We start from the raw sequence: 18,275 nt of genomic DNA on the forward strand, positions 1-18,275 counted from the left end.
AATGATTCGCTTCCAAGTTCCATTCGCTGAGATATTCAAATTCAAAATCGGAGAAAAGTTGGGAAAGAATAGTATAAATGAGGGAAAGAAGTGTTGTCCGTTAATATTTGCTGTTCTTTCGCAACTTTTCTCCGATTTTTGAATTCGAAATACGAATATCAACGAATATTCCACTTGGAAACGACATATTTTTTTGTCGGTCCCAAGAGATACAGGGCAGCAACTTTCCTATTGGAAGTCAGAATACAGTGGGGGCCGTATAAAAATTTAGATTTTTTTGTTTTACTTTGCAACACACAGTATTTTCACTCTCAAAGCTGGTACAGGGTAATTTTTGAACGCGTTTTGAGCATGTTTTTAAATTGAAACTAGACCTCTACGACGGACGGTTAATGATGATATAAAGGCCGCATCACACAGCATTTACAGGACACCCTGTATTGTATGAAAAGTTTGTCTATCGCTAAGAGACAGCGGAATTTTGAACTGTAACGTATAGAGGACGTTGTTCACGGGAATGAAACAAAGCCTATGCATGACAGAAGAAGGTGAGAAAAGGTCTCGCACTGACCGTAGGGTGCACAGTTTCCGGCCCGAGGGCCAAATGTGGCCTATCAAGGGGCAGGTCCATCCGGCCCGAGATAAAGATACTGATACTTTTTTTTTATATATATAAAGTAAACGCGAGCTTCACGTATTTCCAAGGGATCAGCATATCCGTCCAGGGAATTTGTTAGTGTTAGTAGACATCCATGCCCGAACCGGGATTCGAACCCAGACCTACACAGTGAGAAGCTAGTTCCCTAACCATTCGACTGCCAGGCGGCATTTTTTGGTTGAAGTATGAGTAGTAAATGATTACCATATTTAGTTCATAAAATTACGGGAAATCAGAATCTATACGGGACATCGCAAAAAAAAAAAAAAAACTGTTAATGGTGTTGTTATGTGAATGGGGTGTTGTGTGATTGTTGTCGGTGAATTTTCCGTGAGAGAGCTAGGATTTAAATTTTCTCTTCATTCCCCATCGCGCGTATTAAAACACCAATGTCTCGAATTTCGTTTGCATTCGTTGATCTTCGAGGCCGCAATGGGCTCGCATATAGTCAAAGTTATTTTAAGACCACCCTGTACTTACCCTATGGCTGGTGGATACACCCTCAGCGTTTCCCAAATGACGTTCTCCAGATACTTCATACTCTGCACAGCTTCATACGTAAATTTGTTCTGGAATCACACATGGTAAAATAAAAATCGTCACATTAGCATTCTAAGCTTGATATTATCAAGTGTTCGGCAAAGTCAAATCTGGGTTTCTTGCCTGGTTTTTCCGGAGCGTGTCGTCGATTTCCTTGATCAAAGTTTCTTGGCATTCGGGATTCACGGCCAACAAGTACGACGCAAAGGACAGGGTTGAGGCCGTCGTCTCGTATCCCGCCAAGAAGAATATTATGCACTGAGCTACCAGTTCGTCGTGCGACAGACCTAAGCAAGACCAAACAAAAGAGTTGCAGCGATGAGTATGTAAACAGGTAGGCAGGGCCGCAACTAAATGCTTGGTCACCCGGGCCATGTGCGCATTTTGACGTCCCCTTGTAATGCTGAAGGAGAGGTTTCAGAATGAAAAATTTGTGTCCCTCGGGTCCAGCGCCCGCGGCACGAGACCCTCCCCCCCCTAGTTGCGACCCTGCAGGTAGGGACAATGAAGGACGAAGAACATTCACGAAAGACTTAATTCGCACAGTACTGACCTTTGTACTTCTTTGAGTGATTGTTGAACACTTGTTTGTTCTCTCGGTCGTGTCCGAGGTCGTCGATGGACTTCTCGCTCTCGTCTTCTTGAGTCTCGTCGGTGGCCGCGGATTCCTTCGGGTTCAGCTCCTCGTCTGCGGCGTCCATCAGCAGCTGCAGGAAATCGTTCTTTCTCTGTAGGGGCAAATTACGTTCAAATTGTTTTAGCTTGCGGATCCCACAGCAACATCTTCGACAAGATAATGTTAAAGAGGACGTATCGAGACCGTCTTAACGCCTGTGCGTGAGATTTTAGCGAGTAATTAGTGAGTGTTATATCTAGCTTGGTGAAGGGGCCGCAGAACATACATCACTTTGTCAGAGGACCCATGATGTTGTTGTTGAAACAGCACTGGGAGGAAACATTGAAACATATGTGCTATCGGGGAGTTTTCGTTAACCTCTTTATGAATAGGCTTAACAAATTTTAAAGATGTATAATTAGAGTACCCAGCGATACATTTCAGATACTGTGGTGCCTGTTCACATTTGTGAAAGATAACATTACTTCATAGAGTAAAAAGATGAGAGGAGCATGTATTCCCTTTCCCTCCCCCCCCCCCCGTTAACCTTAGTATAAGCTTGTATATATATATATATTGGATAAGGGCTCCTTGAAACACTAGGTGACTCATTCGACATCTTTGACTGAAATTGTGACGTCAGCATTATCGCTGTATTCAATCCAATCGCTTACCTGAAGGAGAAAGCGCTTATCCAAATGATAAAACACAGGGCGGCTCCATCTTAGAATGGAAAAACAAATTTTCTGTTCAAAGTGACGTCTAATCGTTGAAAACAAAAAAAAATATAGAGAAACAGCCAATGGCGTACGCAAGGGGGAGGTTAGAACTTTCTTCCCTTGAGCATAGGTTATAGCAGCGGTTCTCAACTTTTTTGACTCGCGGAGCCCTTTTAAGTTAAAAAATTCTATGGCGGAGCCCCGTAGGCCAACTTTTTAATTATTCATCAAAGTCACTTTGAGAACCGCTGGGTTATAGTATTTCGCGGGAAAAAAACCCCGCAGAATCGCCCCTTTCAGAAAAACAAAATTGAACACCCCCCCCCCCCCTCAGAAAATCCTGCGTACGCCCATGGAAACAGTTATTGGCTGTAGGGATAATATTGACGTCATACTTTGTACAAATGTGATGGACTAAAACCTGCCTGGGATTTCCCAGCAGCTCTATCGTTACCTGTACTGTTTTTTGGAGTGGCAAAAATGAGTTTTTTGTTCCGATGAAAGAGGGCTTTCTTTTTCACTCGTCGAACCGTAGAAGGGAAGAAATGATGCTAAAATAAATGGGGAAAATAAATAGATTCTCATTCATAGGGTTACCAATGAAGCGTCCCGCGAGGGATAGAAGATAGTGCTTGAATGTATTTCTTCGATCTACTTCTTAGCCGAGACATTTCGCTGTAGTACGGAAGGAGGACGACAAAAGCAACAGCCACTTACCACTCCGGTTGTTCTCCTCTGCTGGATTATCTCCAACGTTGCATCCCTGAAGAATTTCATGGTTTCCTTAGGGAACGCAGTCAGTTTCAGGAGTTTGAAGAGTTTCGGACTCAGGACTGGCACATACAGAGGAAGAGAGAGAGAGACAAGAAATGATCATACATGATCGAGAAAAGTAAATTATTGTGAAAATATCATCAAAACTTTACTACAAATATCGCCTATTGTATTGCATATACAGGGTGAGCAAAAAGTCCGCAGAAACTTTAAAAATGAATAAAAACCGGAAAAAATACCGGCAGAGTTAGCATCGCTAGGTCACGGGAATTTTTTTTACAGGGAAAAAAAAAACTAAAAAACAGCCGATAGATAGAGTTGGTACGAGCGCCTTCGGTAGAAATATGCAAATGAGGACGGTAATAAGAACTTGTGCTCGTAATCCACAACCAGTTCACCGTTGTAAACCTTGTATGTGGACCTGCTGCACTCTGCCGTTGCTGGATTTGTGACTCGCCTGCAATGTGTTATCTCCTGCGGTGGTGGTGGTCACGTGGAACACATACTGCTGTAATAAACGATTTGGAGGCATTCTGTTCGTTATTTGAGTATATTTTCTTTGACTTGTGTACGTCAGCACCACCTATCAACTGTTTTTCCGAGTTATTATTATTATTTTTTTCTGTCTTAAAAAAATTTCCGTGACCTAACCCTGCAAACCGTTTTTCATTTCGGTTATTTTTCCGGTTTTTATTCATTTTTAAAGTTTCTACGGACTTTTTGCCCACCCTGTACAGTCAAACTCGGTAATAACGACACTGAATATTCCGCGTAATTTTGTCGTTAATACCGAGGTTGACGTTCTTAAGACTTTCTTAAGAATGAAAAAAAAACATAATCACATGCAATAACATTCAATAATATACTATCATGCATATAATTTTGCTCATGCAATAATAGGCTTGAAGCCCCCCTCCCCGCTATGCAGTATGCTAGGCATTATTGATCACGATAAACAATAAATAATAATCCTTCAGACCTTTATAATATAATAAATAATAATCATTATAATTTATTATTATTTTATAATAATAATAAATAATAATCCTTCAGAAATTTTTTTTTTATAGTGCCACAAATGTGAGAGTTGTTTGTCCTACTGCAGATTTTTTTCTTTTGACTTCAGGGAATTAAACCCTCACACTTAGAGGATTGCGTAAGTTTTGAGTTGGAAATATGGTGGAATATGAACTTTGGGGTCTTTTCATCAGAGGGCAGCATTCAAAGTTGAACTTCCAGGAGGGCTTTTTCAGATGGCTTCCAGGTGAAAGTGTCTCTGGGAAAAGTGTCATTCATTCCCCCCCCCCCACTGCTTCCAGGGCCGCAATTAGATGCTCGGTCACCCGGGGCAAGCGCGCATTTTGACGCCCCCTTGTAATGTTGGAGAGGTTTCAGAATGAAATTTGCGCCCCCTCGGGTCCAGCGTCCGAGACCCGCCCCCCCCCCCCCAGTTGCGGCCCTGACTGCTTTCAGTAAAACTCCTTATGCACAGATCACTAGAAAAAATGAATGCGTGATGAATGTTGTTGCGTTTATTATTGTCAAAAAAAAAAAATGGGGTAGGGTGCGTCATACACCAACACCACCTACAGAAGAAGGCTTCTTCTGCATAGAGCTTGTGACGTCACTGAAGAAGGCCATTTCTCCTACTGCCATTGCCATTGGGTATACTGCAAAAAAGATTTAAAGATATCGGCATGCGTCGGCCTGTTGTATCCTTTGGCAATACGTGAGATAGCCTACCTCAGTGACGTCACAAGCTTCGTGCGGAGGCCTTCTTTTGTAGGTGGTGTTGCATAGACGCGGCCGCAAGTTCTGACATAAATACTTTTATTGTGCCTTCAATCACGTGTTCGGCTTTGTCTTTGGAATAGCTAACAAACGAAGCCAATGTCGTCTATTTTCGTTGTGAACTGCTCGAGATATAGCGGCGGGGGGGGGGGGGGAATTGTTCCGCATCAGGGCAGCGGGCCTGATGCCCAGACGGGAAGAGATATTGAAACCGGAGCGATATCATTGTGGGTTCAGCACCTTTGCCGCGTGCATCTGACGATATCGTTGTTTTTGACATTGTTTTTGAGTACATGCTGAGATATGAGGGCTTCAGGAATTTCGTCACGCAACTTCTTGCGAGTGCTCATCACCGGTGCCATCACCTAATAATACTGGGGGGCAAGCAATTGGTCGGAGCCTTCGGGGCAAAACAGCCCCTGTCGTATTCATTGAAGTCGGTGAGCTTTGGAATCATTTTTGGACATCTATTCTATACTCGCCTAAAGTACCAATGCCGCGAGTTCGATATGCGGTTTATCCTTGTCAGAAAACTTTCCTGACACAGGGGTACAACAGAAACGGCAACGTGACCGCAGAAAAAATTGCTACCGCAGGGAGTCCCCATCGAGGGGTTAGCGCATCAACCTTTCGATGAGTATAAAACAAGCCTGCCGTTCGGAATCGGCAATAAATTGTAGGTCCCGGTTTAGTTAGCCTTCGTGTGCAGAAAATGACCGTGGTACGACAAAAATGATCAACGATCATCTGTTCAAACGAAATACGAGGCTCGATGAAATAAAGGATTCAGATATGAGATAACGGATCCCGATACCACAAAGTTTGCAGTGACGGCGTAAGTGAGGCTGCAAGGGGTGCGGTGCACCTGGGCGGCAGGTGGGAAGGGGCGGCAGCTTGATTCTAGAAGACAAAAAAAAAAAAAATTCTAAATTTCAATGGTGAAAATTCACATGAAATCAGCTTTTGAGCCATAGTCTGACACGAAATTGATGAGAAAACTTGAGGAAAAGTCAGCGTAAGACCAAAATAACAGAAACTCCATCACTCACAAGGGGCAAGTAATATGTGCATTTTGGTGCCCTTAAATATTAATTTTTACCGATGGGTCCAATAAAAGCAAAGGAATTCCGGAGCAACAGAGAAGCCTTTGAATGGAAATGAATTTATTAATAAAAAACGTAATAATTTATTTATTATAAACAATCTTTACAAAGGATAAGTGTAAGCAATGATGGCTCACCAATCAGTGCTGCTTCGTGGATTGAGTTATCTACTTCACCAAACACCATCTCTGGCCATACCGCTATATTGCAATTTACTGCCATTAGTGAGATGGGTTGGAAATGTAGGCGCTGTCTATTTGTGGTAGCTCATTAGGGAAATATCTTATATATATATCCTCCCCTCGGATTGATTGAGTTATCTGGCAATATAATATAATTCTGGACCGAAAAACAGAACAATATTTTTAGGAACGGACAGTCATGAACCTTTTTTCTCGGTAAACAATGGTGGGCGGCTTTGGCGTTAAAAAATTAGGTTAATTCAAGGGTCCCCCAAGGCTGAAGCCCTGTCAGCCTTCCACCAGGATCTTTCTTAGGGCCAGCACGTGAGCCTTTGCACCCGTGCGGCAGGTAAACTGGAGCCGTCCCTGATAAAGTCAACGCTCATTATAACGACCCTGCGTTATAGCGACCATTCCATTTCAACGACCGTTATGGTAGGTTCCAAATGTTTTCATAGAACAACTATCATATGTGTTTTACTTTCAATATAACGACCCTCTCAATATAACGTTTGTTTTCGACGGAACGAAGGGGTCGTTATATCGAGCGTCGACTGTAAAGCTATGAGTAATGGTTCGCTATGAGTAATGGAAGTAAAAGCAACATCAATGATTGAGAGACAACATCATGAGACAATGATTTCTAAATATTCTTTTGTATAATGAATGAGTAACAAACAATGAGCACGTCTAGCATTATTCTCTGTGGGAATCAGTCGCAGCCGCCACTAAATGCCATTATGGTGTTATTCGTTTCAACCCAGTTGGACTGTATATACAGCCAATTCCCGTTATAACAAATACCGTAACAGCGAAAATCTCATTTTAACGAAAACTTTTCTAATTCCCCCAGATAAGTTTATATAGGAATAATATAAAAATCTAGAATTCCTTTATAACGAAATTTCGTTATTGCGAAGTGGTTTCTCCGGTCTCTTGGAGTTCGTTATAACGGGATTCAACCGTATATCAAGCAAAATCAGTCTTCATAAGCTTTGAAACAAGACCATTCCAAGCTCCATACCACGAATAGATCTCGGTGAAATAGCATTTTAATTAAAAAAGACTTTCAATTTCTTAAATTGGCTCGAATTAGAGATTTTTAGTGGATTTGTCACTGCCAAAGCCCAAAATTGGCCGGCCAGTTAGCGAAGTGGCCGGCGATCCCTGGCCAAAGTCCGATAACAAAAGACATGATTCGGAATCATCGTCAAGTTGGCGTATTTTATTTCGTGATAATTATGTCCATGTCAGTTATGGCAATCTATCCAACCGCTATCACGATGCGGTAATAATTTTTTCGCCAAAATTTGGCACAAAAAAATATATGTTTATATACAGTCAATTCCCGTTTTAATGAATACCGTTACAGCAAAAATCTCGTTTGAACGAAACTTTTCTAATTCCCCAGATAAGTTTATACAGGAATAATATGAAAATCTAGAATTCCTTTATAACGAAATTTCGTTATTACGAAGTAGTTTCTCCGGTCTCTTGGAGTTCGCTATAACGGGATTCGACTGTAATTATTTTTATAGAGTTTTTTTTCCCTCAAATTTTCACTTTTTTCCCCCTCGTCACATGAAACTAATTCAATACAGTTGCTGTACAGCATATAGACATGTATCACACGTTGGCGATTTGAAAAATGGATTTGGCTCCTCCTTACATCAGCACATCGAGCCTTGGCCGGGGTTGTACCGGCCCCTTTGCGAAACGACCGGCCAAAGTCCGAATCATTTATGCCATTCGGAGTTTGACCAAAAACTCTTGGCCAATTCGCGAAGTGGCCCGCACTTCGGGCTTTGGCAGTAACAGATATCATGTAATATTATCATGTACTCATGAACAGATATACTCACAGAAAATCATGACGTTCAGGGTTATCCCTCTGGAGAAGGCCATCCTCGCATGGCGGACGAATCCGTTCTCGGGATCGTTGTGAGAATCGACTTTGGTAGCGAATGCCGACCGCGCTATGACGTCCATAGTGAATGCACCAAATATCCTGGGGGATGGGGGGGGGGGGGGGAGAAAAATTTGATTATTTCGATCAAATTTCTATGGAATTCAATAGCATTTAGAGATTAAAATCCAACGAAATTTACTGACTTTTTGCAATCAGCGGATTCGCCACTCTTGGCGAGATTTTCAAAGTTCTTCATAGTGATCTCAGCAGCATCGGATATAATGGACGCCATCTTTAGAGAAAAGAAATATGTATGGCTATACAATATATGTTACTGCCAAAGCTCGAATTCGGCCAGTTCGCGAATTGACCAATTTCGTTGTAAATTGGCTCGGCCAATTTTCGAATCTCGGGTTTCAGCCAGCCAGTTGGCGAAACAGGCTTGCAACAGTAAAATCTTCAATCATCACACTTCACTCATAGTTCGAAAAATAGGAGGCAGATTCTGTGCAATGCTATAACAAGCATTGCACAGAAACAAGCTTCACATTAGGTTCACAACACAGACACGCACATTCCAACATGTACCAATTCGTTAGAAGTTCCGCAGAGGAATATAGACGAGGTGCATGTGTGGTTTAGTAGTAGCCAGCTGGTGAAGTTGGCTGGAGATCCTTGTCCAATTTCGTTCGGTCCGAAAAGAGAAGGTTCATCGCAATTTGGCGTATTTTTTCGCGATAATAATGTCCGCGTTAGCTATGGCAACCCATAATATCGCAGACAGAATGCAGTAATAATTTTTCCCCTTCGGTCATTTGATCATTTTCTGCACTCGAGGGCTAATTAGACCGGGACCTACAATTTAACGGCAGGCTTGTTTTTTATACTTATCGAGAGGTTGGTGCGCTAACCCCCTCGATGGAGGACTCCCTGCGGTAGCAATGTTTTCTGCGGCCATGACGCCGTTTCTGTTGTACTCCTGTGTCAAGAAATTTTTCTGACAAGGACGAACCGGATATCGAACTCGCGACATCTCTAAAGGTCCTTTGGTACTTCGAGTATCTTATCGACCTGGGTTACCGCGCCCCTTTTCCCCCTTCGAAATTTGACAGAAACATCTATGTGTATATTGTTATTAAAATATTTTTTCTCCCAAATTTCTGTTTTTTTGTCCTCTCGTCACGTGGAGCTAATTCATTACACCTACTGCACAGGGTGTCCTGTAAGCGGTAATGTGGCATTTATCTCATCAACCGTCCATCGTAGTATAGTTTCAATTCAAAAAAATGATCAAAAGGCGTTCACAAAAACCACCCTGTGCCAGTTTTGAGAGTGGAAATACAATGTGTCACAAAATAAAAAAAAATCTAAATTTTTATACGGTTCCCTTGTCCTCTAACTTTCAGTTAGAAAGTTGTTGCCCCGTATCTCCAGAGACCAACAGAAGAAATTCCATGTCTCTAAGTGAAATATTCGCTGAGATATTCGACTTCAAAAATCGGAGAAAAGTCATGAAAGAACAGCAAAAAAAGCTAACGGGCAACGCTCCCTCATTTATGCTGTCTTTTCCCAATTTTCCTGAGATTTTTGAGTTTGATTATCTCAGCGAATATTGCACTTAGGAACTCGGGGTTTTTTTTAGCCTCGGGAGATACAGGGCAACAACTTTCTAATTGGGTGTTAGAAGGCAGGGGGACCGTATGAAAATTTAGATTTTTTTTTTATTTTGTTACACACTGTATTTTCATTCTCAAAACTGGTACAGGGTAATTTTCACGCCTTATGAGCACTTTTCAAATTGAAACTATATCTCTCTACGACGGACGATTGATGAGATAAAGGCAGCATTAGCTTTGCAGGACACCCTGTCTACAGCCAAGTATCACATGTTGGCGATGAAAAAAAATAGATTTGGCTCCTGCCGGAACGTCTTAATTCACCTCTTCCAGCCACTTCGCGAATTGGCCGGCCAAAGCCCGAATTATTTCTGCAAATCGAACTTAAGCCAAAAGTGTCGCGCTTCGGGCTTTGGCAGTAACATATACATAAGAAATTCTAATTTCGCGTAAAGGTATTTGTGCATATGGCAAAGTTGAAGATACCTTCTTGATTTTTCCAGAAGAGAAAGCCGGTGTAATGATGGTCCGGACTCTCTTCCATTCCTCACCAGACATGTTCTGGATCATCTTGTTCATCATCACATCCGCCGTCGCAATCACCTGAAGGTAGATATTTAAAATTAGCAGACAATCGGCAACAAACCCTTTTAACCCTGGTTATTTCCGAAGATGCTCGCTCGTACAATAACTAATCACAGAACTTACTCTTCTGTTGGGAAAGAACTGGAAATCCTTGATCAAGATGTCTTTTAGTAGGTCGGGATCACCAACCAATAGCATAGGCCGACTGGATTCGTAGTACCTGCAAGCGAAAATTGAAACGTATAAAGCTTCAGAATTGAACACGAAATGGTGTTGTTCAATTGACCGCAGGGTGGTCTTAACGAGCCCGAGAATGGAAAATCCGGTGCCTTTTTTGGGGCTTTTGTTTTTAAGTTTTGTATAAAAAATCTTGTATACAGAACAGTCTTCAATGATTTGGGACCCCCCTCAAATTTTCTACTGCCGGCCAGTCCTTTGAGACGCCACTGGCCACAGCTGTCGCTTGGATACAACAATAAGATAGTATAGACCAGTGTTTCTTAACCTTTTTTTGCCCGTGGCCCCCTTTGAACCATATTTTTTTCTCGTGGCTCCCCTGTCTTACCCAGAGTTTTCAACTCTCATCTAGAAGCAAGACACCTTATACGTATTGAAATGATTTTTTTCAGTGAATTTATACTGAACGAAAATTGGCCTCCAGACCACTAGCCTAGAATTTATTGATCTCCCCGCTAGTCCGAGTTCTATCAGGACCGTCTCAATATCATGGGGCCCCTCTCCTTAGGCAAAGTGATGCTATGGTAGTCCCATACTTTAGATGGAAATAAACAGCCTACATATTTCCCACTTATTTTCAAAATTAATTGTACTATACAAAATATAAGGTGGGGTCACTTATGGGGCATGAGGCCCCTCACAAGAGTGGGACTGACAGAGCTACAGCCCGGGGCCTAATATGGTTTTCATCATTTTTTTTTCATACAATAAATTTCATATAAGGAAGGGGGGTCTGAAAAATTTAGCCGGGGACTTGAGAAAAACCCCATCTTAGGGAACTTGTTGCAAAATGTAGGCGGTGAGGACTGGTGGGTCCATGCCCTAAAGAAGGCCCTGGTTTTATGGGATTCTCTCTCTCACTGTAAGTGTTAGTCACCAATATAAAATATTTATTTCTTCACACCTTAATTTTTCTTCTCAGCTCTCCAAACCACCTGTCATGACCAATTTCTCCATTTTCTTCCGTGGCCCCCTTGAAGTATCCCAGTACCACAAGGGGGCCATATGGCCCCCTTGTGGTACTGGGAATAGTGTACTGGGGACTGTGGTACTACGGTTGAGAACCACTGGTATAGACGAGTGGATACACTGAGCAGGTAAATTTTTGGAAGAATAATTCACAGTCTTTTGGGGGGGGGGGATTCAACCACTGTCTCCTTGCAGTCTAGGCCAGAGCACAAGACTAACACGCTACAGAAGTACCGATCCTTCCTTTTCTTAGGGCGTATACACTGAAAATGCGAGGCGATCTGCCATTTGAAAAGTCTCTCCACAGACAACACACACACACACACACACAATCAGGCCTACAACATTTAAAATTTGCACATAATACAAGTATGTTCTCAGATTTCACAAACGATGTATCAACATCTCTTAGAGTTCATATCAAAAGATTCAACGCTGTATTAAAACCAAAAGGTGGCTCAATGAAATACTGACGGTGGTAATAATAAAGTGGCCACTCAGGGTATACTCTGAACAAGTCCGTGCAATAAACGGTCCGACCTGACTCAGCTATTAGCTCATGACAACATCGATGGCGACATACAGAGATGATTTCATTCTTCACTGTTCATTAAAAGAATTGACCTGGATTATTATTGTAATAGAGCATCGTAAATATACGATAACTAGGAAGCCCCGGGTGTCAGATACCCCCGTATTTGTGAACCACTAGGTCCAGAGCATTTCCAACGTTTCCAAGTTCACGCGGAATCTTCGATATAGGTTCGAGAATATTCCGAAAGGAGACATGAATCCAATATTTGAGTACGAACATAATGCAAGCTTGTTTCCGATTCTGTGAGTTGGTGCGGTTACGGATTGGTCAGAAAACATGAAATACAAGTTTATAACCAATTAGTGACGGCGGCGACTGGCGGAATCGGGGCTTTTGATGCTGTGGATCCCCAGAAAAGCTCCCGTGGAATAGGCGCAGACACCAGCTAGCACAATATCACTACACGTAAGGTGCCATCTTGTACAATTGCAGTTGATACATACCCTCTTACGAATTGGAAATGTATGCGCGTCTATTGAGAGGAAGGGCTATTAAACTGTTAAAAAAGCTTTTAAAAAAACTGTTAGCCGGGTGTTCAGCCTCCGCGCTAAGTTACACGATTCTGAACTAGGCAAAGTCAGTTTGAGGGGAAGGAGTGGCTACGCAAAATCAACCATTAAAATAGACACACCTCAAAACCGGTTTTTAAGTGGGTTGAAGCTGCGTGTGTGTGGACTCTGCTTTTAAAAACCGGGAATACCTACAATATACCCTTGTATCCGCTCTGGACAGTGTTCTCGCTCTCTCTGATGGTGTTATCCCTCTCAGCATACTTATAAATAAGATTGAGCATGTAATTTCGAACACTCACCCGTGAACTCTTCCATACTTCTTATACCTGCTTTGCATAACTTCGTGCCTGTTCTGTAAGAATTCACAAATAAAAAAATATTATTTTAATATGGAATAAAACTCTAATTTATTGATTTTTTGCAATGTAATCCCAATATAAAGATCGGTGGATTCAAAATCGAAGTGTTTCAACGTGTTTCCGCAACAAGTCGATTACCCTCAGCCTGATTTTAGTGATTATAGGTAATATGGTCGGAGCGGGGAGTATTTGAAAAAAAAAAATTCTTACAAGTTAGTTTAGTAACCAGTAATCATATATAACAATTATTTGCATTTCGGTCAAGAAATCGGAAGAATGATCAAAAATGTGCTGATGCGTCGGCCAAAAAAAGTGTTTTCGTTAGCGCCCTCTGCTGGTGACTTAAAAACTAATTTCTGAATCTAAATATTTTGGCAACATGTTTATCTTTTTTTAAGAAATTCATATTGTTAATTATTACTTGGTAAAATTAATTACAATCAAGCTCAATTATAAGGAAATTTGATGCAGCCAAATATCGATTAATATAATTTTATCTTTTTGTTCTAGTTAATAATTTTTTTTTTTGATTCCAAAAAATTTTTTGTACATGCCTCGACCTGTGTTGTCAGGTCTATGAACGAAATTATTCAGAGTCATGATGAAGGGGGTTTGATGGATTATAACTATCCATTGGAACCCCGTTCCACCAATTACGGTTTTCGGTTTCGATTTTTACTTGCCAAAATAAATTAGTTTCGTTTTTAAGCGTCATCTATGTTTGACTTAAAATACTACTTTCTGATTTCACGTACACAAATTTTGGTCAAATTTTCTCACTTTCTATCGTTTTTTTTAATCCGAAAAAATAAATTTCTCAATCATTTATAGAATACTTGATTTTTTTTGGATAGTTGTACCCCACTTATAAAAACAATCGGATACAGTGAAATATCGGTTAATACGATGTTTCTACTGCCATCATGAGCCTGAACCATTGGAATAACGATTTCAAAACTTGATTCGTTTAGTAATGTATTTCGTAATGCGTATTTATTATGTTTTGAATGTACGAAAAAGGGGCTGGACAAATTTATTGCCCAACATGCCCGGGCATGTGAAATTTTTTTACCGTCCATACAAATTTTTAAATGTCGATTAATTAGATCTAAACAGGCCATAAAATAGACAAAGGGTTTACCTGCAATATTAAGAATTCAGGAGGTGAGGGCAAACGACTTATTTTCCCCCCAAGCGATTCATCGTGAGGGGCAATCGACCTACACTCAAACATTTTCCTAAACAGGAAGGGCATTATGGCGACACACATTATTTCAGGGATGTATTATACGGGTTGGTGTTCAATACGAAAGTACTCTGAGGGCATTTCATCATGCAAACGTGGGTAATGCTCCTTCGACGGACAGTGTGTGTGCGATTGTTTAGAACGAAATGCTATATTGCGTTATTATAATTACCCATTAATGATGATGATAATTGTATTTACCTGTGTGAAGCTATCGTACATGGACCCGATCAGAGGCATCGCTGGCACCGAGGGCACTCCACGTTCCTTCCAGTACGAGTAAGGTTTCGTCAAGTATCTATAAAGGAAGACAATATTAAGAACATGAAGTGATCGATTTCCACTTTCCAATGAAATTGCAACACCAAGATGGAAAAGTGAAGAATTTATATAAATGCAAATGATCAAATTTTCAAGCCCATAGTAATCAGTGGCAAGTGGGAAGGTCTTCGACGGCCTGATTGAAAGCAAATTTTATAACCGTATGAGACTTTCAGTTTAGGATAAAGTCTTGTGCAAACTTGTGCAGTGCCTCTTGTTAATCGACACGACCCTTGAACTGGGTTCATGACATAGTCATTGAACTGGGCACGTTGGTTCATCGCTCTGGCAGTCAGATTGCAACGCGAGTAGGCCGGGACATCAGTAATATCTAACGATGAGTGCTCTAGTGGTTTCTAGAACAACCAGGACCTTTTTAACGCATGGGCTCCTCCGAGAAGGATTCAAGGCCTTTTATGACTATCATAGCAATTAACATCATTTCGTGTAAAGCAGCCGCAGTGTTGAACATTGTCAGAACGAGCATGAGCGTGATTGGCGCGCGCTTTTCTGGTGACTGTTGGTTGGAGCCAACTATTTCCTGGTGAACTTTAATAATATATACTGCATACTTAATTCTACAAGAAATCGCCATCTGCAATTGGTACGGTGGCTAAAGCATGTTACACGCATAGCGGAGAGATTGCGAGTTTGATTCCCTCTAAAAAATATATATATAACGCCGAGATATTTTTTCCTCTCATTACAATCTTCGTTTTTTATTGTGTGTGCGTGTGATCTTAAATTTATATTTAATTTTTTAATTTTACTAAAATTTAACTTTTTTCAAATCGTTGCACAGATTAAATGTGATTGTTTTCATTCACTATATTGCCACAAATCACCAGATTCACGGGGCTAGGGGGTTGTTTCCAAACAGCGAACGTGGCGAGACGAGGGTACGGGAGTCGCCCTAGAACAACAAATTATCATTTATTGATTCATGCTTTCATTTTTTTTTTTTCTGATTTCAGTAAATGCGGTTCAGTTGCACATCAAGTCGACAATAATATATTATATAATATATATGTAAACATATGTAAAATATATTATGTAACAGCCATGGAGACACACTTTACTGGGAAAAAAGCGTATCGCGCATTCGCGTTCCGACATTGTTCAACCCGCTCAACACTACAGCGAGACTCGTATTTTTTGTGTCAAACTTTTTTAAAGTCCCAACGGACTGTTCGGCTAGGGTGCCCATGATGATGTTGAGTTAAGCCTGAGAACAATGACGATTTGAGAAAGTAGGGCACAAACAGGCGCGGATTCACGGCAACGTGTCGGGAGGGACGATTTTTTGCACAAGTCGTTGGGTCGTCCCGTATTTTACGGTACTAGAAATCCCCCCCCCATAATATTCGTGGCTGTTGGGGACGGGCGATAGCCCCCATCGCCCCCTCTGGATCCACGCTTGTGCACAAGAGCAAACCGAGGAACGGACGGACCTCGCATTAGGACGGGGGTTTTCACAATATGTTAAACTTCTCGTGGAACCCTCTTGGAAGTTATAAAGTTGTTCCTACAATGTAGAAATTCTCTTTCTAAGTGAAGTCAGCCTCTCCAAATACCTGTTCGGGAACTTCAATCGGAATGGCTGGCGTAATATTTATTTATACATGTAATGTCCTATGCATATAAATATTTTAATTCGAGATGCTGTAGAATAATAATATAAACCCCGGGGCACTAAATTGCTGCTCGCGAGATGTTAATGATGCTCCCTGGGGTAGGATGTAAAGGTAACTTTTCTTTTTTTTCCTGGAGGAAATAGATGCTCATTCCGGGGAATCCCGTACGGGAGGGGGGGGGGGGGGGATTATATTTGCCAGGTCGGGAATTGGTATCTCTTATAAGGCTGTTCAGTAGAAACCGTGATGATAATGGGGTTGTTCTACGGAAATTTTTGAACTTTTTGAACATTTTTCCAAAAAAGTACGGCTCCTATTGCCATCTCAACAGCATCATAGCTGCACAGGGAGAGGGCTTAGTCTCCCTAAGACCCCCCCCCCCCAGTTTTTAACCTATCGAACCTGGGCGACCACCGATAGATGGCGCCTTCATTTCCCACCCAACTCCACTGGTTGGAAATTGCCGTATGCGCATATGACCGGAGTCGGTGTACGGTAAAGAAGCTCGAGGGGTTTCATTGATTTCACGCTACCACTCTGGAAAGCTGGATATGGTGCAAATAAGACGGCAGTGGAGGTTGTCAATGGCCAAAACTACGGGAAAATACGGGAATATCACTAAAAATTCTGGTAATATGGTCACTGTAAAATTTACCAATTTTTCCGTGGGGAAAAGGAGGGAAAAACCTATGTCTTTCGTATCATAAAAGCATCACTTGACGCCTTCCTTTGTTTACCGTGATCGACATCATGAGAATAAACAACATTTTTGAATGGACTTTGATCTACAGAAGACTATTTAAGTCAATATTATACAACGAATATAAATAAATATAAGATCATACCTGTACAAATACTTGAGAACCAATAGAACCAACGAAGCATACGCCAAGGTCCAGAAACCGGCCATTTTTTAGGTCTTTTTTTGAGCCGGCTAGGACAGCACCACAACAAACACAAAACCCGTTCAATAAACGAAGTTGTGTATAAAGTGATATAGAAATCTTTTTATATATATATATATTTTTTTTTCCTCTATTTTTTACGAAACATTGCGCAATAGCTTTGAGTGACGCTTTGGCTCCGAGCCAACCACAGATAAGATATACACATAATTGCCATTTCGTGTCAAAAAAAGAGGTTTCTTCTTTCATCACGAAGTGTAAAGAAATGATTACATAACGAAGCATAATAGACAAAAACTATAAAATGATATACCTACTGCCCATATCCAAAGTACAGTAAAACCACTCTTAACGGTCACCTCCACACATTTTACTGCCAAATAAAAGTACCCCGGCAAAAGCCTATTTAAATAATTCATTTCGCCGTATCTGAGGGTGACCATTAAACAGGGAACCACCTGTTTAATGGTCACCCTCAGATACGGTCTCGGACAGCATTTTCGTCATTCGTTCGATTGGATTGAAACCCCTGTACGGACACCAAATTTTGGTTCAAATTATGCTCACTAGACAGTACACAAGTTCTAATATTTCATCCACTTTTCAGTGAAATTTTTGCTTGAAGTTTTCATTGATACTTGGCTACTATGATGCCAATTTGCTTGTTGCGCTCGTATATTTTACATTATTTCACGCTGTTTAATATGGCTATCTATAGTAACCCTCGCTCTCTATCACTAAGGGCGGTATTCGACATGGTTTAAACTACAGTCATTTTTTTTTATAAGAGATCCACACGTATTGGTTAAATTCAGGTTTTTAAACAGAAAACAATACTTTTTCCTGTTCACCTCAGCATAACATCCAATAGGCCTATTGATTTCATGTATCTCAGCCGAGCAAAAAATCATCATCCATCTCTACTGCCGCCACCTCAGGGGCTCCTCATCATTTTTTTTTCACGTTATAAATTCATTATGAAGGGGCCCCGTGAAAGTCTGGTC

General features: G+C 41.2%; 1 protein-coding gene across 1 annotated transcript in view; it reads right to left on the reverse strand.

The window, feature by feature from the left end:
* Window positions 1-17,354, reverse strand: part of LOC149070113 (cytochrome P450 3A6-like) — a 29,128-nt gene extending 11,774 nt beyond the window's left edge. The window contains exons 1-11 of the mRNA XM_089249689.1: window positions 17,212-17,354; window positions 14,613-14,709; window positions 13,106-13,158; window positions 10,617-10,713; window positions 10,395-10,511; window positions 8,496-8,584; window positions 8,246-8,391; window positions 3,251-3,366; window positions 1,752-1,926; window positions 1,322-1,485; window positions 1,139-1,227 (exon numbers count right to left, since the gene is read on the reverse strand). Of these exons, the coding sequence (XP_089105815.1) occupies window positions 1,139-1,227; window positions 1,322-1,485; window positions 1,752-1,926; window positions 3,251-3,366; window positions 8,246-8,391; window positions 8,496-8,584; window positions 10,395-10,511; window positions 10,617-10,713; window positions 13,106-13,158; window positions 14,613-14,709; window positions 17,212-17,276 (1,208 nt within the window). The 5' untranslated portion in view covers window positions 17,277-17,354. The remainder of the gene's footprint in view (window positions 1-1,138; window positions 1,228-1,321; window positions 1,486-1,751; window positions 1,927-3,250; window positions 3,367-8,245; window positions 8,392-8,495; window positions 8,585-10,394; window positions 10,512-10,616; window positions 10,714-13,105; window positions 13,159-14,612; window positions 14,710-17,211) is intronic.
* Between the last annotated feature and the right edge of the window lie 921 nt (window positions 17,355-18,275).

This window comes from Pholcus phalangioides, unplaced genomic scaffold (genome assembly GCF_987345545.1).
Source record: "Pholcus phalangioides strain wild (caught in Gottingen) unplaced genomic scaffold, Ppha-v1.0 ptg000022l_1, whole genome shotgun sequence".
In the NCBI taxonomy this organism is placed as follows: domain Eukaryota; kingdom Metazoa; phylum Arthropoda; class Arachnida; order Araneae; family Pholcidae; genus Pholcus; species Pholcus phalangioides.